Source organism: Rhipicephalus microplus, chromosome 3, assembly GCF_043290135.1.
Source record: "Rhipicephalus microplus isolate Deutch F79 chromosome 3, USDA_Rmic, whole genome shotgun sequence".
NCBI classification, from domain to species: Eukaryota; Metazoa; Arthropoda; class Arachnida; order Ixodida; family Ixodidae; genus Rhipicephalus; species Rhipicephalus microplus.
Genome location: NC_134702.1, coordinates 50,140,083 through 50,163,168, shown reverse-complemented (window position 1 = coordinate 50,163,168; position 23,086 = coordinate 50,140,083). Strand labels below are relative to the sequence as shown.

Sequence of the window (23,086 nt, the reverse complement as noted above, 5' to 3'; positions counted from 1 at the left end):
CGTCGCATTGGTCTCGCAACGATGCGCCGATGGCCTCGTTGAGTGCCCGGATAACGGCTCTTGTTCATCGCTTAAGATAACTTGCAGGTCACCGAAATCGGGAAATTTTATGCTTAATTCGAAATGGAAACGTTTTAATATACTCATACTAGACCTGCGACGGGGAGTGCAGAGATCATGAAACCGTTATGATAGTCACTCCTGTGTCACTCCTGTGATAGTCACTCCTGTGTTAGAAATAAGGAAACGATATAGCTTCAATCTATTGAAACTATTTGTCTCTTCACAGCGACCCACCGGCGGTTAAATTGCCCAATAGTTAAGACGCAGATACAAAATGATCTCCTGGAAATTTGTCTCGCTTGTGCTTAGAGGTTCGCGCGTGCGTGCGGTTACGCCTCATTTGATAGTCAGCGATGACTTGGCAGTGTGGCGTGATCTTATCCTCATTTGTGTCAAAAACACCCATCACTAATTGGTAGACGTTTAATATTATAAATTGTGGGGTTGTGACGTACCAAACCCACGACATGATAACTAAGAAAAAATAAACCACACGGTGCACGTTCTCTAAGGTGCACCTAAATCTAAGCAAACGGGCCTCTGCTGTAATATTTTTGACACAAACTCGGTGTGACCTTCACGTCTCATGGCGGAACCTTATAGTGTGTTGGGTAACAAAGAACCTACCAAACCAAATTCCCACTGCATGATGCAAAAGTAGAACTGGTATGCCGCCGCAGGTTTTTTCTGCGCAGGTTTATAGCAAAGCACGCACGTTTACAGCAAAGCCGCCCCGCCGCGGTGGTCTATAGTGGAAGGTACTCGGCTGCTGACCCGCAGGTCGCGGGATCAAATCCCGGCTGCGGTGGCTGCATTTTCGATGGAGGGTGAAATGCAATAGGACCGTGTGGTCAGACTTGGCTGCACGGTAAAGAACCCGAGGCTGTCTAAATTTCCGGAGCCCTCCACTACAGCGTCTCTCATAATCACATGGTGGTATTGGGACGTTCAACCCCACATATGAATATCGTACGCTTTGCCCCGTGCTCCACGTCAATATTTGTGGAACTGTAGTTTGTACACAAAGACAAACTGCAATAAAATAATAAAAATACAGCGACTTGGTGCGAGATTTATTTTTAATAAATATCGCCGACATCATTCTCCTACTGAACTCTGTAAAAAAGCTGGACTGGATAGTCCTGAACTTAGGACGAGGATTGAGCGTCTGAAATTCCTCTTCCAGTTAATTCATAATCATTTTAAACTAAACTATTCAGATTACTTCCAGGTCAACACACAAGAACACTCCAGACATCGCCATAATATGTATATACCACACCTAGTCCCACGTAACGATTGCTTTAAGTTCAGTTACTTTCCACGTGCTATTGAAGATTGGAATATGCTGCCAGAGTCTATAATTGGTTGTTCCTCGCTTACATCATTTGAACAGAATCTAAAACGTTTATTTTCCGAATAACAGTGACATATGTGTTTTTTTTTTGGCGTGTGTGTGTACTTTTTGTTGGTTGCATGATTCTGCAGTAGTTGTCTTTCAAATCTTCAGCGCGGTGCAAAAGTGCCGCCTCAAATGCATCATGTGCTGTTCTGCGCGTATGTATTGCATCGCATGTGTGTTCCATTTATATATGTTATGTATAACTTCGAGTTGCTGGTCACAATAATATCGAGAAATTATCTCGAGACCTGTACGGTACATCTTTTTTGCAAATAATTGTTTGTACTTCCACCCTGTAACGGCCCACTTCTGGGCTAACAGTATAAATAAATGAAATGAAATGAAATTAAATGTAGACGCATGTTGTGTGGTAGTGGCTCGATGATGAAGTCACCTCTATTTATGTGGGATGCGCTGTTTCCCTCTCCTCCGAATGATGCGAAGTTCTGGTAGTGTTTTCCGTCCCGTTTTAGTGATGTCTAGGTATAGTTCGGATATGGTAGCCCCATTAGAAACAGTCGTGTGTGGCGAAAAGTTGGTTGGTTCCTCAGTAGCAAGGTGCAACACATTTGGAGGGGTAGACCATAAAGTGTTGCTCTTCAAATGACCTAAACGTATTCCTTCGACTGCAGGATGTTTTGCCAGAAAGGCAAAGCGCCACTTCTGCATTGCATACTACAGAGGCGCTTTCAAGTTATTTGAGCGTCGCAGGCCGTCATAAAATGCTGCATTTGCATTCCCATCACATCTTATGATGGTTATTGTTAATGTTCCTCGGTCGTGGCACGTATATAGTGTGAGTGGTGCAGGGGCGGATCCACCCAACAATTTAAGAGGGTTGGGGCGGTCACTTGAATTAACGCCTGAAAGGTGGGCGTGTTCATTACTTTTTGTTTTTACTAGCACGAAGGCCTTGTAATGACATAAATTCTGTTAATGTGTGCTCACAGTGGTCCTACTCTTTTGTCCTAACTGGGGATAGCAGGTGGATGGCAAACACTGAAGAGAGGGGGAAGGTGTGCTGTCAGGCTTTGGGCGGGGTGGGGAGGGGGGATCGACCTTACTCCACCCCCTCCGGATCCGCTACTGGTGTGGGGTAAGCCATGAAAATATATCCTGCCTGAAATCACAGTTGTTTTGTAATCACCGTGCTTAACTTCATTGTGCAGATGTTTGTTTGTTCCCTGACGTTTACATTTTTAACTGTGTCGTCATCATAGTGATCGAGGGCAGTGATCATTGACATCGGCTTCCTCATCGTTCCTAAAGTTAGCGGAACGGTTTGAAAACGACCATTGGGCTTGGCTAGCATCTCGAAACATCATCATGGTATTTATTTCACCGTCCTATGAATCTGTGCACCAATGTATGTACGCAGTCCTTGGATGGTTGTTTTACAGCAAAAGCTCTATACGGCTAGGAGAAACGAAAAACTGTGCGGCAGTTGTGTCACGAGCGGTCTCCATTGGCTGTCCTATCAATTACGTCATTCTCAGCGTCGTGCGCAAGCACACGCGTCATTGGCTGCGTTGTGAGTGGCGTCATCCGTTTCGCCGCAGCTGTGGCGCCGAGCGCACTCGCATCAGTTTATTCTGAAACCTTCCACATGCGTACGCCACGGACAACTCTAGAATTCTGGCGCGGACAGTAGAAACGTGACAGAGCTCGCACTTGCCAGGCCGATGGCGCAGTCCTGGCACAAAAACAGGCCCGTGAGGCCGAGTTCTGGCAGCAACTGCGTACCGATGATCAGGCAGCCTTCCAAGCTGCGCTAATTCGCGAACAGGAATGAAAGCGCCGGTAGCGGGCGGATTCTGCAAACCACCACGCCGAGTTAGCCCGTGCGAGAGAGAGAGAACAACTTTATTTAAGAAAAATAAAAGAACCCAGGTCCGGGTCTACTAAAAAAAAACCTATCCATCAGATACGCCTAGAATTCGCAAATGCTGGAGCAGTGTCTTCATGATGTCCGGGGAGGAGTCCCCTAGCCACTCCTCCAGGGCCGCAGGTCTTAGGTTTATAAATATGTGCTTGTGGCTCTCGCCCATGGCTGCGCGACCACCCGGACAGTACAACAGAACGTGAGCATTATCCGGGAAGCCACCACATGCCATGCAAGCAGGAGACCCGTCTTTTCCTTGTACGTAGTGTAGTTAGCCCGCGATGTCCAAAGCTAACAACAACGCCGCGCCGAATAATGAATGCGGGGTTCTTGAAGTATAGGGGAAAAGAGACACCCAATTTCTTTCTGCCTATAGGCGACACGGCGCAGTGTCTACACCGAACAAGTGGCGTTGCGACGTCAACGCCACTTATTCAACAATTTCAGAGTCATAAGATTTGACAACATGTATGAATATTGTTCACTAGCGTCTTTAAAAACTGAAATTAACAATCTTATCTCCATAGCGTGCTTAGAGCGCAGCACCTTACTCTACCTACTAGACAGAGCGATTATTGGAAGGTTCCTCGATGCCGAACAAACTATGCTCTACAAATGCTGAAACATTCATTCCCCCACATACTAAATAAATTCAATTTATCATTGGAACAATTGCTCCTTCTTTCGCGACAGGATATGTCGAACATTTTTTTTTTACTTTCATGACGCAAGAGAGATTCAGCCATTTCCAAAGATTTGTTTTTACGTTCTGCTCATTTCTATTTTTTCGTATTTCCCCAAAGAGTGCGATCCTGTCAACATTTTTTAAAATTTTATGTATGCAATATTTCTTGTTGGTGCCACTTCAAACTATGTATTTGTCCCTGTTTAGTTGTTTCCAGGACTTTATGAATGCTGTCACTTTTTCTGCCTTGTATTGATTGGATGTGGGGCTAGTCAAGCTGCGTTTTTATCGCAGCTTTTTTCCCGCATTCCACACCACACATTGTATGGTGTAACACTGTGGTGAAATAAACTTCGAACTTCAAACGTGACGATTGCGGGGCAGCGTTCGCCAGGGCAAACGCCCGCTTTCGGCGATAGCTCCTTCAGCGGCACTCTGACTTGGGCTGCGACGTTTGTGACCGCCTGTGGTTCGAGAACAACCACTGTGATTAACGCATTACGAAACGCATTTAACAGCTAACTGCACTCCTCCGTGACTGTGATCATGCGAGGCACAATGTGCAGCATGCGAAATAAACAGTGAGGCAAACCCGAACCAAACGCGTGTCTAACTTCATTGAGAAGTGCGAACATCTATAACCATAAAGTTTCTCGCGATTTTGTGAAAACTCTGTGTGTGTAACCAATAATTGTGACAGGCTGCAGCGCCATGTCGGGTTGAACCACGGTGGGTTGAACCCACTGCTAAATAACGGGGCCGCAAGTTTCAACTTTCGCTGGTTCAATATGTGCACGGAGTGTTGTGGCGGCGCTGACATACACACCATATAAATTGGACGGAGGGACAACCACCCCCGTAGGTCAGTGGTAGAGCATCGAACACGTATTGGAAGGTCGCAGGTTAGGATCCTGCCGGTGGCAAATTATCCTTTAACCCACTGTTATTTCTTCACATTTACGTTACCGTCACTTCTAATAACATTCCCTATACTTTTCTTGGCATCATTGTCTGTTAGTTCTGATTATTGTGACTAATAAAGAAAAAAAAATGACCCCATATCTGCATGTAAATCTGCAAATTTTGTCAAAAGACGATAGTCTTGCGTGTAGAGAGAGTGAACAAATCATTTATTTGATGTTCTGCGCAAGAAAATCGGTGAATCGTATTCTGGAGAGGCTGCGTTAGAGTGCCTCGAGCGTGCGGCGGAGGCGAACGAGCGCATCGAGTCACGTCACACGTGAGACATGAGCGCTATCTGGCAGGTTTCTTGGAAAACGAAGCGCGTGGCTCTGAGGCGGGTGAGCGCGCCCGTCTCAGAGGTGATAAAGTGTAGAACGCAAGGCGACGGGTGGGTGCCACCATCATCTCGTCTTAGCAAAGGGTTGGAAACACTCGCCTTTTCGTGCAAGCGTTGCATGGTCAGCACAGCGTGATAAGTGCTACGGTCCTTAAAATTATGTATGTATGCCTTTTCTAGTGAAAGACGCACATGCAGATTATATACGTGTTGTTATGGTGCCACAGACATGAGCAATAATTGTTTTTAATTGACAATTGCACAAGTATGAACGCTAAATCTTGAGCAACATTGGTGGGCACTGTGGATGGGGTCGGCCGTTTCAAGTACCCGGTGCCGTTAAGAGTGGACAAGCAGACAAATGTACAGACAGACATACAGACAGACAGACAGACAGACAGACCAAAATTTTTGCGTCGAAGGTCCCCAAGAAAGATCACAGCATATCCGCAAAGTTAATGATGATGAGTGGGGCTAAGCGTCCACCCGTCCATCCATTCGTGTGTCCGTTCATACGTGCATGCGTCCATGCGTCCGAGACACGAGCCAAGGGATCCGAGCGCAAGCGTCTTCAACGCGCCCGCCGTTCTGCTTCGACCATGCCCCACCAATTATCCGCCATGTACAGCGACTATCCAGGAGACTGAAAGAGGCACTCGTTCTCCGCGTACCCAGGCACAGCCCGCGCAGCAGCCAATCGTATGGATGGATGGATAGATTGATGTAGCTGTACTCTTTAGATCGGGCTGCGGCTAACGCCACCTATAGCCGTAATACCTAGTGAACCAACAACTAGATCTATCTTCTTTTTTCTTTAAATAGCGAAGTTGAAGACTGGTACTTTGCAGTGAAGGGTTTAATTTTCACTCGTGCCTTGACTTTAGCCACCAATCAGATAAGCTCCTCCTAGTTCATTCTACCCGCTTAAAGTCTAGTTTGCCCTTCCTGTGCCTAAACCCCATGGTGCTTTGAAAAACTCTGCGCCATCATCGTGAACTAGAGAGGCGCTGCGGTCACCGAGGTGAATGGACGCTCTTCACGTCGGCTCCATTCTCATAGAATGATTTCGCAGCGAATACAGCCAGGCACCGCTCGGATTTATATACCATCTGATTCTTCTCGTCACCGAGAATCCGAAGAGACCATATTCTAAGGTAGGTGATCATTTTTCGAGATTTTACGACCGAAAACCAGCCCCCACCATGCAGCGTCTACTATTCCTACGACCGGCGCTCCGCGTCGACTGGGGCGGCCTCACGATAGCCAGGCCTCGGCGTTCGCGCCATACAGGCCGTAATCATCAATAATGGAGGTATCGCAGCAGAATGAAGATGCCACCCAACGGGAAGACGAAGACGTCACCCTACAGGAAGATGACACAGGCAACGGGTGGACAGAAGTTCGAAACAGAAAACGTGCGAAGAAAGGTAGCCAGGAACGCCGTGGTAGCCCTAGCCCTACCCGAACACCTAGAACGCGCGGTGCAAATCTGATATCCCGGATAACCAGAGCCAGCAAAATGCCAAGACTGCCGACAGGCGACTTCAAGATAGTTATAAGGCCAAGAGGAGGACTGCAGCTATCCAAGCTCAGCTTAACGGAGCTAGACAAAGCTGTGTATGAAGCGGCCGAGATCCCTTATGAAGAAAGAGAGACGGACACGATTTGTCCGAATAATTTTCAGAACATTTTGGTCGTTAGCACCCCAAACCAAGACCATGCAGACAAGTACCAAGGCATCAAGCACATCAAAGCCAACGACAAGTTGTATGAGGTGGGAGCATACGAGACGGCCCCGGAACTCACTGCCAAAGGTGTAATCAAAGGAGTTCCTTTGAACGAAAACCCACGGGACATCACCGCAGCTATTATTACAGCCCGAAATCCTACGGCGATCGCAGCCAAACGTCTTGGCAACACCACGACAGTGATAGTCCTTTTTGACGGCAGCAGAGTCCCGACGCACGTTATGTACAGAGGAGTACTCACACGCTGTTCACTATACAGGAAACAAGTTGACTTTTGCAAACAATGCAACATACTTGGGCACAGGAGTGACGTGTGTTGGAGGCCAAACGACAAGCTATGTGCGGGTTGTGGAACGCCTGATCCGAGCGAGGACCACCACTGTCAGCCACGATGTCAGCTGTGCGGCAAGGATCATCCCACGGCTGACAAACTCTGCAAGGCCAAGTTCAAGACACCCTACATCGTAAAACAACGCCAGTGGTTCCGACAACTTCAAGAGACGCTCGAGGAGAACTACCCCCCTACCACTAAGCCAACCGAACGCGGGAGGTCCAAATTCCGGACGAGGGCAACGCCTGGGTCCAGATCAAGGTCCTGGTCCTGCGCAACGCCCCGCGGCCACACCACCCAGTCTCCGGGACCGAGAAGGCGCACTACATCCCGTTCCAGATCCCGGTCTAAGCCAAAGGGTGGCAATGGCCATCAAGGGAACCCGGTATTCACGGTGAGCTGGTCAGACGTGGCTAAATGGACGCGCCCTGAGCCTTCGGCGGAGACTGCGCATAATGTCAGTGATATAGCGGAGCTGAAAAAAGAAAACGCTGAGCTTAGAGAATTGATATCACAACTTACTCGGGAAATTCAATGTCTTAAAAACTGCACAAATAGAACTTCTAGTCAAATGCGTTCCGCGGCCCAAGAGCGCCCCGAAGAAATGCCAGATAACCGAATGGACGAGGACAGTACCCCGCCACCTCTTAAAAGGAAAGCTCAGGTGTCTAATGACAAAACTACGGCGCAAACCTCGAACATCAATCAAACATTGTCCGAAATACAGAAAGCAGTTAAGGAACAGGCAGAGGCAACCAACAACCTCTCGCTTGCAATATCCATGATCATGAACAGACTAGATAAACTCGAAGCTAACGTAGCCAATCTCAACCCTAGGACACCTCCGATACTTCCAGCTACCAACCTTCCGATAAGCACTGAAGGAAATTCACACTTATCTCAGGGCCCCACATCAGTGGCTATATCAACTAATTTCATGAGGCCTGCCTCCTTTCACCCTCCTCCCTCTTCGATCACCAACTCAAAATAGGGAAGCCCAGAAAAAGGGACTTAATTATTTGGCAGTGGAATTGCAGGAGCTATGATGGGAAGAGAGCAGTCTTGCAACAACACCTTAGAGACAGAACCAAACCGGATGTTCTAATTTTGCAGGAAACCCATGCTTTAGCTAAGCTACCGGGATATCAGGCGATCGGCCCCTCAACAGGGGATATTAGAACACTAACCACTCTAGTAAGGAAGGGACTCGTAGCAATCTGCCACGACACCCGCATCACCGAAATTGAACATATACTCGTAGAACTTGCCCCTAAAAGAAAAAAATCTCCGAGCATATTTATTCTGAATTTGTACAGCAATCCCACACGCATACGACAACGCTTCCTTCTTGTCTTTAAGAAGGCCATAGATATAGCGGGACCCAATCCACTCGTCATAGGTGGAGACTTTAACGCTCCACACAGTGCTTGGGGATACGGATACACAAGAGCCAAAGGAAAAACGCTATGGCAGGATATTCATGAAACAGGCTTAACTCTCATCACTGACCCCGACTCCCCTACGCGTATGGGAACTGGGCTTGCAAGAGACACCACTCCAGACTTAACGTTAGTTCGTAACGCGGGGACCGCTAAATGGAAAAACACATTCGATGATCTGGGGAGTGATATCGAATATTAGAAATCGCGATAGAAACCATGGCTGCCGCAAAAATTCAGAGACAGATTAGATGGACTGACTGGGATAAGTTTCGGAAAGTCAGAAACGCGAAAAAAAACAAGACCCTATCAGCAATATAGAAGATTGGATCAAAGATGTCAATAACGACGTCAGCGAGGCAACGCGAAGCATCACTTCAAGTCTACCCCTAGAGCAGATTGATAGTCGTCTCGCACACATGTGGGAGGCCAAGCAATCACTGCAGAATAGATGGCGGGGACAGAGGCACAACAGGCCCTTGCGCAAGCGCATAGCCAAGCTGAACAAACAGATCGAAGTACATTGTAAGCAGCTAAGCAAACAGCAATGGGACCAACTTTGTAATAGTCTCGATGGCCAAATGAATGCTGGTCAGACATGGCGCATGCTCAAACACCTGCTAGACCCAGATAACACCAAATCAGCACACAAGCAAACCTTGCGTAAACTGGTGCACCAGTATAACGGCAGTGAGGAGGACTTTATCGCTGAGGCTAGCAACACGTACATTCCCGCCATGCCTGTCATAGAGCACGGACCATATTCCGGAGGCCCGAACGAGCTCTTAGATGAGGAGTTTACTGTGGCTGAAATCAGGGCCGCGCTACAGAAGCTAAACACCAAATCTGCACCGGGACCAGACGGGATCACTAACAGAACACTACGGAACCTTGACGACCAAGCCATAGAGAACATCACGCAATATATTAACGAGTGCTGGACCGAGGGCACTATACCAAAACAGTGGAAAAAAGCTAAAGTAATCCTCATCCCTAAGCCCGGGAAACCCCCCGATCTATCGAATTTACGCCCCATATCACTAACGTCTTGTGCTGGGAAGCTGATGAAACACGCTTTTCTAGACAGAATCAACACTTATCTTCAGGAGAACGAAATCTACCCAGATTCCATGTTGGGGTTCCGCACACGGCTCTCCACGCAAGACGCCATGCTGCAAATTAAGCAGCAGATTCTAGACAACAAAACAAGAGCTACCCGGGCGATCTTAGGGTTAGACCTTAAAAAAGCCTTCGACAAAGCATCGCATACGGCTATCTTACATCAGATCTGCCAATTAAGCTTAGGATCAAGAGCGTATAACTATGTCAAGGACTTCCTAACAGACAGAACGGCATCTATCGTAATGGGAGAACTGAGATCTGAGGAAAGGCTTATGGGCAGTGCTGGTACCCCGCAGGGTTCGGTCATATCGCCAATGCTGTTTAATCTCATAATGATAGGACTCCCGGCGCGGCTGAACTCAATATACGGAATACATCATTCTATATATGCAGATGATATCACCATCTGGGCGTGTGAAGGTAGTGACGGAGAGATAGAGCAGAGACTACAGGAGGCCGTCACCACTATTGAGGAGTATCTTGATGGTACTGGCCTCGAGTGCTCGCCAGATAAATCCGAACTCCTCCTCTATCGCCCCACGCTTAAAGGCAGACCACCCAAGGGATACAACCGGGACCGTGCTTGCGAAGAGACCCAAATTCACACCAAAAATGGCAGGACTATTCCTATAGTGCAACAAATCAGAGTCCTTGGGCTCATCATCGAGTCTAAGGGTACAAACGGTGAAACCGTCAAGAGGTTAGTAACCAAAGTCACCAACGCAATACGGCTAATCAAGAGAGTCACCAACAAACACCAAGGCATGAAAGAGGCTAACGTCATCAGGCTTATTTATTCATTCGCCATAAGTCACATTATATACGTAGCGGCATATCTAAACTGGTATACAGCCGAAAAACTCAAAATCAACGCACTCATACGAAAGGCGTACAAACAAGCTTTGGGCCTTCCAGATAGCACCAGCAACGAAAAACTGTTTCAACTGGGCTTACATAACACTTTAGAGGAGCTGATAGAAGCGCAACAGATTGCCCAGTTGGAGAGGCTAGCCAGCACGCGCACAGGACGGAGTATCCTTGACAAGTTGGGGATAAATTACCATAGGCAACAAGGAACTAAAGTGTCGGTTTCAAAGGTGATCAGGGAAAAGATCCAGGTCCCCAATCTGCCCAAAAACATGCACCCCGAATTTAATCAGGGCAGAAGAGAAAGCCGCGCTAGAACTCTGCTTAAGGCCTACGGCAGAGACAAGGAAGCGTTGTTCGTAGACGCAGCGGAGTACCCTAGTCACAAATCCTACGTTGCGGTAGTAATAAACACCGACCGCAAATGCGTAAACGCGTGCTCCATACGCTCGGATAATTTAGAAATCGCGGAAGAGGTGGCTATTGCACAGGCCATAATTTCCCCAAAGTGTAGGTATGTCATCAGCGACTCGCAGTCAGCAATCCGTAACTATGCACGAGGAAGAATATCTCCCGAGGCAGCCAATATACTCCTCCGCAAGGCAAATCTCATATCATCCGAGGAATTCGAAGAAAGGTATATTATATGGTTCCCAGCCCACACTCCGTGTGCGTCGCTCATTCCCAACCTCAACGAGGAGGCTCACCGCGTAGCGCGAGGTCTCACTTACCGCACTCGCAATGGAGCTTCACATGAGGTACTGGGAGGAGATGAGTGGTGGGAGAGGGACAGAATGTTTAGGTTCTGCGACATTATCCAATTCTACCAAAAGTCGAGGCGCAGATTTCCACCACCTAGCTCCACATTAGACAGATCTCAGGAGGTTGACTGGAGGCGACTTCAAACTAGAACATTTCCCAACCCGAAGCACCTAAATCGCATCTACCCCGAACTATACCCAGATGACTCGTGTAAACTATGTAGCATGAGACGCGCCTCCCTAGAGCATATGTTATGGGAATGCACACAGTTACAGGACGCCAATGCAGTCTCCCCAGAACAGCTTGGGGCGCGGTGGAGAGCCGCGCTGATCAGCTCAGATCTGACAGATCAAATATGGGCCATCCAGCGAGCACGGGAGGCGGCTGAGAGACAGGGTCTCTCCACCGCCCCTGGTGCGGCTTAGGCCCACGCCTCAATCCGCTGGTTAAATAAAGTTTGCTCACTCACTCACTCATCGTGAACTATAGGGTGAAGCCCTTACAGTAGCGATACAGCGCCATCTAGATATCCTCACTATACTGCTGTTTGCATGCACTCCTATGAGACAGCGCCGTCTATTATACTGTTCGGGAGATACCGCCTTCTTTTCTTTCTCGTCTTTTCTTCTCTCGGTTACGCGAGACGCATGACAAGGTTAGCCTAAAAGGAGCTTCGCCCCTAAAACGAGCCCTTAAACTTACGCTTCTTTCCTGCAATTTATATCTAAGGATTTCCTTAAATCTACCTGCTTTGTGGTGAATCCCCTGACGTGGGTGAGTCCCACTAGTTGAATGCTCTACTCTACAGCGTGGGGCATGGTGTTATCGCCATCGCAAAGGCTTTCATCATCAAAGCCCTGTTGTTGTCGTCGTCATAATTCATTTCTTTATTTAAATAATTGTATGCATTAGATCAAGCACCCCTCTTTCCTAGGTTATGGGCAATCTTTATATTATATCTCCATTATTCTAAACCTGAACAATAATTTTTAAAACCCCTCGATTCTCGGCCAATCCACCATAGTGGGTATGCGCCACGATAAATAGGCGAACAAGAACAAGATTAAGAACAAGAACGTGCCCCGCGGAGCGCGCACCGGGGCTCGCGCGGCGCGTTTCCCCCGACTGGCTGGGCGACGCGAAAGAAGCTCCTGTTCTGGCCGGTCTCGGAGCCCCAGCCGGAAACAGGGGCCGTCGGAGCTGCCGCAAGGCCACGGTGAGTGAGCGGACCTCGATTCCAGCGCCTTCTAGCCTTCTTAGTGTGGCATCGAGGAGCGCCACGCGGGGGTCGCCCTCCGATGCGGTATAGCCCCTCCTCGCGTCCTTCTACCTTGAGAACTACGAAATGCACAATGAACCTACCATGTGTGGCGTGAAGCCACAAGGGAACCAGTGAGGATTTCTCAGACAATAAAGCTTTTATAGTCGAGCACAACTTTACGTAAGCCCGCGTGCTGGGCTGCTGAATCGAAAGTCACGCGTTCGATCACGGCCCCGGCGATGGCATTCCCATGGAGGTGAAGTGCTCGACGGCCTCGTGCTGTGTGCCATGTCGGTGCACGTGAAATAACAACCGATGGCCGAAGCCTCCGAAGACCTCCGATGTTTCCGGATATGAAATTTTACTATTCGCTCACCTCCCCCACCCCCTAATCATTACCATTGTAATCCATGGTTGTCACACCGTTCTGAACGTCGCCGTAGTGGAGCGAACATCGCTTAATGCTGGTCTCTGTAACTTTCGAGCATCTGGTGTTCTTTAACGTGCACTTACATCTAAGTAAAAGGGGCCTCTAGCATTCCGTCTGCATCGAAATGCGGCCACCGCAGCCGGGATTTGATCCTGTACGACCTTCTTCAACAGGGAAGTCGAGGGTCATAACTACCAGACCACTGAGGCGGGTTAGCCGTCACGTACGACTGCGTATTACAAGCTGCAGCAGACTAGATTAAGCCAACATGTAAACCAGAGGCGTATCCAGACATATTTCGGAGGGTCAACTTACTGTATGTATGCTCGTGCGTGCGTTTTTATGTGCACGTGTATACGTACGCAAGCAAATTTGAAAAAAGTTAAGAAAAGTTCGAACCCCTGCCCCCCCCCTCCCCCTACGCTCTTGTTGGCTATGGCACTGACATAAACTAAGCTTATTCTTTCCGTCACAGGCTTTCTTTCATTGCAAGTGAAGAGCGTCACGAGACGGTTCAGTACCGGCATAGTAACATTTGCATTTGAGGACGCAAGCAGTGGTTGTGATTGCGCTACGCAATTTTGGCTTCACAGTGAAAAGACGAGTTACTTTTAACCCCCCTTGCAAACTCCTTCAGAACCGACAAAGGTTATTTCAGGTGCGCTCCGGCTTCGGCGAGCTGGTGTGGTCTTACCGCTTTGTCTCCGCGCTATAGGTGCTAATATGTCGTAATGCTGGGAAATTGACATGTGTGTTGCGGTCATGCGGTCATCGCGGGCCGAAACAAAACCGTGGAAAAAAAGCTCTATATTTTGGAACCAGAATTTGATATTTTGGGTATATTGGCGATCGGTATATAATGATGTGTTGCTGGAATCTTGACAGCAAATTTTCTAAATGACCCATACACGTGTCATGGGAAATGGTTTTCACATCACACCACAGAGTAGCGTGTGATGGAAATTTGGCTGACAATTTGACCCAGTCGTCGCGGGACTGAATTTCGTGAATGTGGACCGCTAGCTGGCGTGACTTCGAGAACCCTGCGTTATAACATGGATGATCATATCATTCCTTCATGACTCATACCTTTATGAAATTGCGTAAGGCCGATAGCCTTTTCATTGCACTTTCTTTTACCCTGCCCAACCGCCGTCGTACCTTTGTAAGGCCGGAATGGGGCTGCAGTTGCAACTGGACCATTTCCCGCAACCAATGCCTTTATGGCTCATATAAACAAAAATTATGTGATTTTTGGCCAATCTTAAGTTTTGGGCGAATCGTTGCCGCAATAATTTGTAGAAGAAACGTGTAAACGTTTTTTTATGTTTTGTTTGGGGGGGGGGGGTCGCATGAGTCTCTGACGAGATTGCAATGATTCCCTTAGGAGGGTTCACCTGTCAGTTTAAAGAGATTGAAAAATATCCGGAACACGGTGTGTCGCTACAGCCAACTTTTCGAAGACTTGTCTTCTTCAGGCCTGAAACCGTGCGTGGGCACAAGCTAAGGTATGCAGTTTCGAGCCTTCAAAAAAAAAAAACAACTCCGCTTGTCGAAACGTCAGCTCCGGCGACAACTCGTGTTCCGGGAGCCAAGTCAGGACTCGCAAAAAAGTCAAATGCCTCTCTGTGCAATGCACGCATAGTCTTCAAAACGAGCCAGCCATCCCGCCGCCGCCAACGCAGCTGACATGCTTGTAGCTTAGTTTTGCCAGTGAGTGCCGTTTTGAGCGAGATACCAGCAAATTCGGCGGTGCTCGGCCAGTGCGCACGTAAAGAAAGCCAGAAAAGCTGTGGCTGTACGGTCATCCATTCGTACGCCGCAAGCGTAGTCACTTGCAGTGTTCACTTTTCGTCCTGCATCGTGGCAGTGCGGCGGCGGCGGCGGCGGGCGTCGTAGTCCCGGCGTGCGGACGCTAACCGGGGCCGACCACTGTGCTCTCATCCCACCCTCTCCCAGGTGAGAAGCAAACATGACCGAAGAGAGCGCTGAGGAGGAGGAGGAGGAAGACGACGACCAGAAAAAGCACAAGAAAAAGAAGCATCACAAGAAGAAGAAGAAGAAGAAAAAGCACGACAAGAAGAAGAAGCACCACAAGAAGAAGGGGAAGAAGAAGAGCAAGAACAAGAAGAAGAGCAAGAAGAAGAGCAAGAAGAAGAGCAAGAAGAAGAGCAAGAAGAGCAAGAAGAAGAGCAAAGACAAGAAGAAGAAGAGCAAGAGCAAGCACAAGAAAAAAGGAAGCAAGTCCAAGAAGAAAGGGAGTAAGTCTAAAAAGAAAAAGTCCAAGAAGAGCAAGAAGAGCAAGAAGGCCGGCGCTACCACATCACCTTCGGGGAGCAAGAGCCCTAGCCAGACGCAGAGCGCCGCGGCAACAGTTACAACCGGACACCGCCGGGTACCAGCCACCGGCGCAGCAGGATCCCGTTCGCCGGGGGGCCGTGGGGCTTACCGCAGCAATGGGGCATATGGAGCAGCCGGAGGATACGCGACTACGGGAGGGTACGGGTCTGCGGGAGGATATGGAGCATCAGGATCGGGAGCTGCAGGAGCTACCAGAGCTCCCGGCGCGTACAGCCCTAGAGGATACGGCGATCCGTTGATGCGGACGAGCGACATCAGCATCTCGACTGTCGGCGGACCAAGGCCAGCTTTGCGCCAGACGTACCGCATGAGACCAGGTGGCGCCTCCACAATCTCGATACCATCAAAAGAAGGCGGTGGCATTGTGGTGGACGTCAAGTATCGGAGAAGAAAACCGCCTTTCGGATCTTTCGCGACACCGACTGGCTCGTATTCTTCCTCGCAGATTGCTCTGGCACCCGACTCTGTGTTATACGACGACATGCGTTATATGCCCAATGCTATGTTCTACAGCGATTCAAGCGATAGCTACTCGGACATGCTGTCCAGCTGCTCTATGGATGACAGCTACTTCGGCGGCGCATACTCAAGCTACCCGCCCGCAGACCTGTTGTACTCTCAGGGTGAAGGTGCCCTAGGTGGCGCGGTGTTTCCGCCGCAGCTGCATATGCAAGCGCCCGGAGATGGGTCTGGGATGCCCACGCTTTCACCAACCATCCAGGTCCACATGCAACCGCCAGCGGAGCCTGTATCTATGGATGTTCGAATCTCTAGATCCAAGGAGCGACTGTGCGGTTTGGGACAGCAGCAGCTACCGCAACCTACCAATATACAGCAGCTGCAGATGCAGCTGACAGCGTTACCGCAACATTATCCTGGCGACCAGCTGGACAAATCCCAACCAGTCTTTCAGCAGATGATACGCCAAACTGGAGGATCACCTATGGACACGCCAAGATTTGACGTGCAAAACGTTGGTGCTCCAGTAACAATCCATCCTCAAGTGCCGATCGATCAGCAGATACAAATTCAACAGCCACCCTCGTTTCTCCTGCAACAATCATCGCAGTCAGCCCTCCTGGAACAACTGGCGCAGGCTCAAGCATCGCAGTTGTTACTGCAACAGCAACAACAGCAACAACTCGAGGCTCAGAGGTCTGCGCAGCTACAGCAGATGCAACAAGCTCAGCAACTACAGCAACTTCAACAGCTGCAGAACCAGCAGTACCAGCAAATGCAGCAGTACTCCCAGTACCCTCAGTATTCCCAGTATCTTCAGGCATCTATGCAAATGAGTCCCAATCTGTCTGCGCCTATGATGCCTCCTCAAGGAGTAGGTAGGCGAGGATCACCGCGCCTCCAGGTGGAGGTGTCCACAAGTGGAACAAATTCGGCTGACTCTGGGAAGATGGGAATTGTGCATGGTCGAATTAGAAGGCTGCGCCGAGGTGGTTATGGAAGCCCACCCATAAGGTATCCTGCGCCTAATTACGGTACACCACCACCCAGAAGTTACAGCAGCCCTTCGCCACGGCCTCCGATGCCGGGATACGGAACTCCACCTCCGAGGCCACCTATTTTGCGCCGCAGAGTGCCCCAGTATCCGCAGACACCGATGTCCCCAGCACCCTCATCGTCATATTCGTACACAGCAGCACCATCCCCTTCATTTACGGCAATGCAGCCACCGTCGTTTACGGCCCCGCCATCCCCGCCTCCCCCACATTACCACCCGGTCTACAGATCGCCGTCCGATCCACTGCCATCGTACTATCCTCCCATCATGCGTCGCCCATGGTCTCCACCACCTGCGCCTCCTGCGACACCCGCAAATGGTGATTTCGACCCTACCCAGCCTACTATTAAAATATCCACGCACCGAATTAGACGACCGCGTCAAGTGTCTTCAATGCCATTGTACCCAATGATGTCTCCAAGTGGCTCCATGATGGTTTCGCCTCCAGCATCACCCATGCCTCTCATGTCACCCATGTCACCCATACAATCAACGTACCAGTCGCCCTACCAGTCGCCTTACCAGTCGCCCTACCAATCACCATACCAGTCGCCGTACCAATCACCCATGCAGTCTCCTATGGTTTCTCCGTCGCCGTCTATGATGCTGCCTCCTATGATGCCCCCACCTTCACCCTCCTTTTCTATGATGCCTCAGGTGCCGTCACCGTCAGGTTCAATGTATCCCATGCAGGTGCCGTCTCCCGTGCAGTCAGTCATCATGCATCACCCTCCACCACCTCCGATGCCGTCCCCTTCGTTCATTCCTTATCCAACACATACTCCTATAATGCCATCGCGGTCTCGTTCGATTACAGTGAACGCAATGGTACCTCCGGTCGTGCAGCCGCCTCCTGTGATAGTAATGCCCCCTCCGCCGCCGCCTCCAGCCGCCAGCCCCATAATATTGCCACCAGTGCAGCAGCCGATGATGCAACCACCGATAATGCAATCTCCGATGATGTCGCCCATGATGTCGCCGATGATGGGGCCGCAGATGATGGGACCAATGATGGGACCCCAGGCGATGGGCTCCAACTCGGAGAGGGTGTTTTGCAAGCTAGAGCGCTACGGTGGCTCGAGGTCCGATAGCGACGACGACTACTACGAAGGTGGGGACGGTTACCGCCGCAGAGGCCGTCGACGTAGAAGGGGCAAGCGCTGGCGTTCGCGACGCAGCTCGTATTCGCCCTCCGAGTCGAGCATGCCGCAAAACGCGTCACTTTACAGTGTGCCCTCGGCGCCCGCCTTCCTGGGACCAATACAGCCGCAGCAGCAGCAGGTCTACCAGGTGCAGCCGATGATGGGCACGCCGCAGCGAGCGGCGCAAACGGCGGGCCTGACGGCCGCGCCGCAGCCGCCGTACATCACCGACATCTCCAATGACCAACGAGACCTCGATGCCATCGAGAAGGCGATGAAGAAGATGTACATAGAGCGGTACCCGAGGTGAGTGTAAATAAATCTGCAGTATTTGTACACTCCGTGGTAGTGATAGAAGGGCCAACCTAAAATATGAGTATCGTGTATTATGACGACTTGTGGCTGACAAGGTGTCCGTACAGTGAACAGCGTTACTACAAAAAGTTCACTTTTAAAATCAATCGAACACTTCCGAGAGGTATCGCCTTCAAGACCGATAAGTGAACTTTTACAACTGCGCTCAGCAAAGCAGCGCCTTTAGTTATGTCACAGTGCCAATTTTTATGAAATGGAACAAGGGAACGCATGGCCTGCGCACTCCAGCGGCTGCTGGCAGCGCATTCAAGCGGGAGCGAGAGCAACCACAGTTTTTTTTCGCGTCATCTTGCGGCGACAAAAGCAACCATTCGTTGCTGATATGGAAGTAGCGGCAAGATTGCGACCCGTCCCCCTTTAGGATGATTACGCGAGCCGGTGATCGCCTTAAAGGGGGGAGGTTGCAATCTCGCCGTTCTATATCAGCAACGAGTGGTTGTTTTCCTCACCACGCGATGACGCGAAAAAAGACTGTGGTTGCTCTCGCTCCCGCTTGAACGCGCTGCCAGCAGCCGCTGGAGTGCGCAGGCCACGCGTCGCCGTGTTCCTTTTAATAAAAATTGGCACTGTACATTGCGCTTGCTTATTTAGTAGGTGCAATGGTAATAGTTCAGAAAATACTACGCCCGTGGGCCCCAGTGCCTGTGCCAGCACTTAGCCTCACAGTGAAGCGACGTGACTAAAGTTTTTTTTCGTCATTTCCGCGTGTTCATTATCATTCTCACCTAGTAACCGAGCGCTCTCATCCTCTGACCAAAACAGAAAGGCCCATAAACTACAGTGTCACTCCACGGGACTGAATTATTACTGATAAGACGGGTCAAGGCAAGTTGCAGGTCAGGTATTGCGTAGGAGGTTTCTATGCATGCATTATGCATCACACCATGGTGCAGTTTTATTTCTGCGCCTTAAAAATGTAACGTTCATGTTCGTGCCATATTGCTCGAGTACTCAAGCTACCTCGGATGAATATAATTGAAAGCTGGTATATGAGATGCCTGATTGCGCCTTCTCCTTGAGCTTGTCTGAAGGACGTCAGCATACCTATGTGTAAATCACTCAAGCGGAGCTCGTGAGAGAGTTTTAAGACTCAGCCGTCACGAAGGACAACTTATTCCTTCCATGTAACTTGCTCCTCCACTAGGCAGGCTTCCGCAAAAATGCTTTTCCGTCTTAAAAGAATGGCACTGCACTTACTGTAACCCTTCGTGGTTCTTGTGTAAAGGTGACTTGTCACATATTTTTTTTTTACTTGCTCTGTATTTCGTGCCGACCGGTTGTGCCCCCACGATCTCCAGCTCTGGCCGACTGGCTTTCCCTACGCCATCTCCTGACGCCGACAAGAGCTCTCGCTGAGTGGTGCCCCGTCCTCAGACTCCTGCGACCGTGTCCACATTTCTTATCTTCTCCTTACTTCTGGGTGTCGCTGTCCCTGCGCCACGCTTTCTCCTTCCCCCTCTCTTTATCTCTATACCTTTAAATCCTATCCCTTAGGTCCCTCCTTACCCCCATCCCTCGCGAGCTACTGTTGAGGTGTCGCACTAAGATGCAGACAGTTACGGGGCTCACTCTTATCTTCTTTTCTCTGTAAAATAGGTTAATTTTTTTGTAGCTAATCAAGTGAGCAATAAGGTTATTTCATTACAGGAGTTTAAAGATTTACTTAGCGTCACGCATGGAAAACACTATTCAATGCGGTATACTGAGCGTCATTTTGAAACAAGTAGGCTTTTATTAAGTTAGGTTAGCTTGTGGTGGGGTGTTTGTGGAGGGGTTGAGTTATATTATAAGCGCAAGGTGATCAGTGATAACTTGAGACGTAGTAAACGAAACAAGTAATCACGACCTGGAGGGCGGAAACTCTTACTACTACTTATCGACAAGAATCAATCATTACTATATTTTAACAGCGATAACTTACTCGTGCAGCGAAAACGAGAGGCAGTCCCTGTTCCCCGAGCGTTCGCTGATCATCATTCTGGCTCTCATCTTTATCTTCGTCATCGTGGTCGTCGTTATCGCCGTCATGGGCTCCTCGCGTCCCGGTGAGTAATTCGCATGCGCAGCGAGAATCCGCGGGAGCGGTAGATATCAGACTACAGCCTCCCTGAAAACCAAGATGAGCACAATATTAATAACTCTTACATCAGTTAAGCGGCATTGGCGGATATACTCGTACGTACTTAGACCGTCAAAGGTGATGTCTGAGAGAACGAGTTACATGGTCCGTGAATCGGTAAACTCTGGTTAAATCTTATTCGCGCTAGAGTTATTCAAAAGTATATGCGTAGTAGCGTTCTAACGTTTCTTTCTCTTTTTTTTTTTTGTTTAACAACGCTTTGTTCGTGTAAGCTGCGGAGACGAAACTGGTTTCAAGCATTTTATTCGTAGGACAACCCATGTGGTCACTCCGCATTAAAACGTGATCGTAGAACTAAATCTCTGTTTCGCTACTGCCCTCGAGATTTGAACATTTTTGGAGATCAGCATGTATATGTTTCTCGAATCCTTAGGATAAATTTCTTTAGAAACAATCCAAGTTAGATATAATACATGTGGTAGCGTAAGGTGAAACTTTGTTAAGCCCCCATCCACCTACCCAGTTCATGTTTTACTTTGTGATTTCGTGAATAAATTTCGCGACTGCGATTGAAACTCATGTAGCGCGAGAATTCAAGTTACAAATTCTGATGAATGAGCTTTCACAGGCTCCGTTCAACTTCATTTTTGCCATAGCAATGTAGGCCGAGCTTCCAATAAAGAGAAAAATACAAGCGATTAACCTGATCTCTATGAGCGAAGAAAAATGTAGACAGAAGAATTGCCGGCTTCATATTTACGTTGGTTTAACATTTTTATCGCTTAATTATAATTTGGGTTGATTGGGGTGACCAAAATATTGTAGCGACGTGGAAATTGGGTGCATTTTTATAGAGGCACCAACACTAATTTTCGAAGGCAAGTTTCCGTTGCCATAGAAAGCTTCCGCATACAGAGACGTCTCAGAGCAAGTGCGAATCTAAGGTAATGCTGCATATTATATATTGACGTTAAAGTCGATTTTCGCATGGCGCATCTACTGAAATAGACACTATCGTGATGTCAAGCGACAGGGTCAATTCCAGTGACATCACGCACCTGTACGGCTGGTTGTCGTGACGTTAAGTAACAAAACACTCAAAACGACCACTTGTTCATCAGCAAAAACTTTTAAGTGGCAGTTTGTGCTTCACCCATGAACCTAAGGAGCTACGAGGCTGAGCAGCCGGAAAACGCCACGACATCTGGCGCGAGCACGTGACAAGAAATACGCCTAGTGTAATGACGTGAGCCAAGTAAGGGGAAGCTTTAAAGCATACTGAAATTCGTTTTTTTTTTGTGGCCTAGTGGTATATTTTCTAAGCCTTTCATTTGAAAAAATATAGCCGTATATGCTTCGCTACAAATGTCACCGCTGAGTATTTTGCCTGCTATACTACACGAGTCCTGGTCTCATCCGCGTGAGATATGGCGTGGCGTGAGATATGAACGCCATCTCGCAGTCACATTGAGAAACATAAGCTTGTGCAGAACCCAGGACCAATGCCAGGTGGCAGCACCATATTTTAGTCAGAGGGCTTTTTTTCGTGCATAGTGTCGCATTTTCAGCTCAACCTAAGAAACACTAGGGTCTTTAGAATTACATATTTACGTATATTCCAGTAAAAAAAAACACCACTTACGCATTGATGTTGCGCCTCAGAGATGCGTTGTGCTTGCTTTTTGATCCACAATGATCACAAGTATGAACGCAGACACCAGTTCGACATAGCTGGCTGTCAGCAAATGCTTGGCCGGGTAGCTGAGTCATGACAGACAGACAGAAAAAGACCAAAATTTCTGCGTTCAAGTACCCCAAGAAAGACTTTCGTCTTAAAAAAAACCGGCTCAAAAGTGTGACATCCTGATTTTTTTTACTTTTTCCAGGATTCCTCCATCCCCAGACTCAAGCTCTGCCAACGCTGAGCACCCCAGCCCCGCCTACTTCAGCGGCCCCAAACACTAGCGCCACAGCCTCGAGCACGGCAGCGGCGAAGACCACTGTAAAGTCGCTCCTGGCATAGCGCGTACGCATCGCTGCTAAACGCGGTCTATCTTCGCGCGAACTCTTGCATCCTACGGCATGCATTAAAGAAGCCTGTAGTCAAACTCTGGTTTGTCCTCTTTACAGCAAAACCCGTTATGAGATCACATATGAGATCACAAAAAAGGGTAGCTTTTTGCGCCCGGGTTCCCTCCGTGCCACCTCAGTGTTCTACTACCGAGCCTGTTCGTTGCAAACTGACTCAAGGCAGGCTTCATGTATTGAGAAAAATCGTGCGAATATGGTTAATAAAGCGTGTTAGAAATGCAAGCGAACG

General features: G+C 48.9%; 1 protein-coding gene across 1 annotated transcript; it reads left to right on the top strand.

Moving 5' to 3' along the window:
• The first annotated feature begins 12,590 nt into the window (after nucleotides 1-12,590).
• Nucleotides 12,591-22,918, top strand: LOC142803727 (uncharacterized). Its single transcript, XM_075889482.1, has 4 exons — nucleotides 12,591-12,817; nucleotides 15,252-18,617; nucleotides 20,616-20,731; nucleotides 22,653-22,918. The coding sequence occupies exons 2-4, from the start codon at nucleotides 15,265-15,267 to the stop codon at nucleotides 22,787-22,789; spliced, it is 3,606 nt and encodes a 1,201-aa protein (XP_075745597.1). The 5' UTR covers nucleotides 12,591-12,817; nucleotides 15,252-15,264; the 3' UTR covers nucleotides 22,790-22,918.
• Nucleotides 22,919-23,086: the final 168 nt, after the last annotated feature.

Bases quoted from the DNA above. Each gene is read 5' to 3' on its own strand.
- LOC142803727 (XM_075889482.1), top strand. From the start codon at position 15,265: ATGACCGAAGAGAGCGCTGAGGAGGAGGAGGAGGAAGACGACGACCAG. The intron at 18,618-20,615 runs GTGAGTGTAAAT...TTACTCGTGCAG, and splicing joins TACATAGAGCGGTACCCGAG to CGAAAACGAGAGGCAGTCCC. The intron at 20,732-22,652 runs GTGAGTAATTCG...TACTTTTTCCAG, and splicing joins CATGGGCTCCTCGCGTCCCG to GATTCCTCCATCCCCAGACT.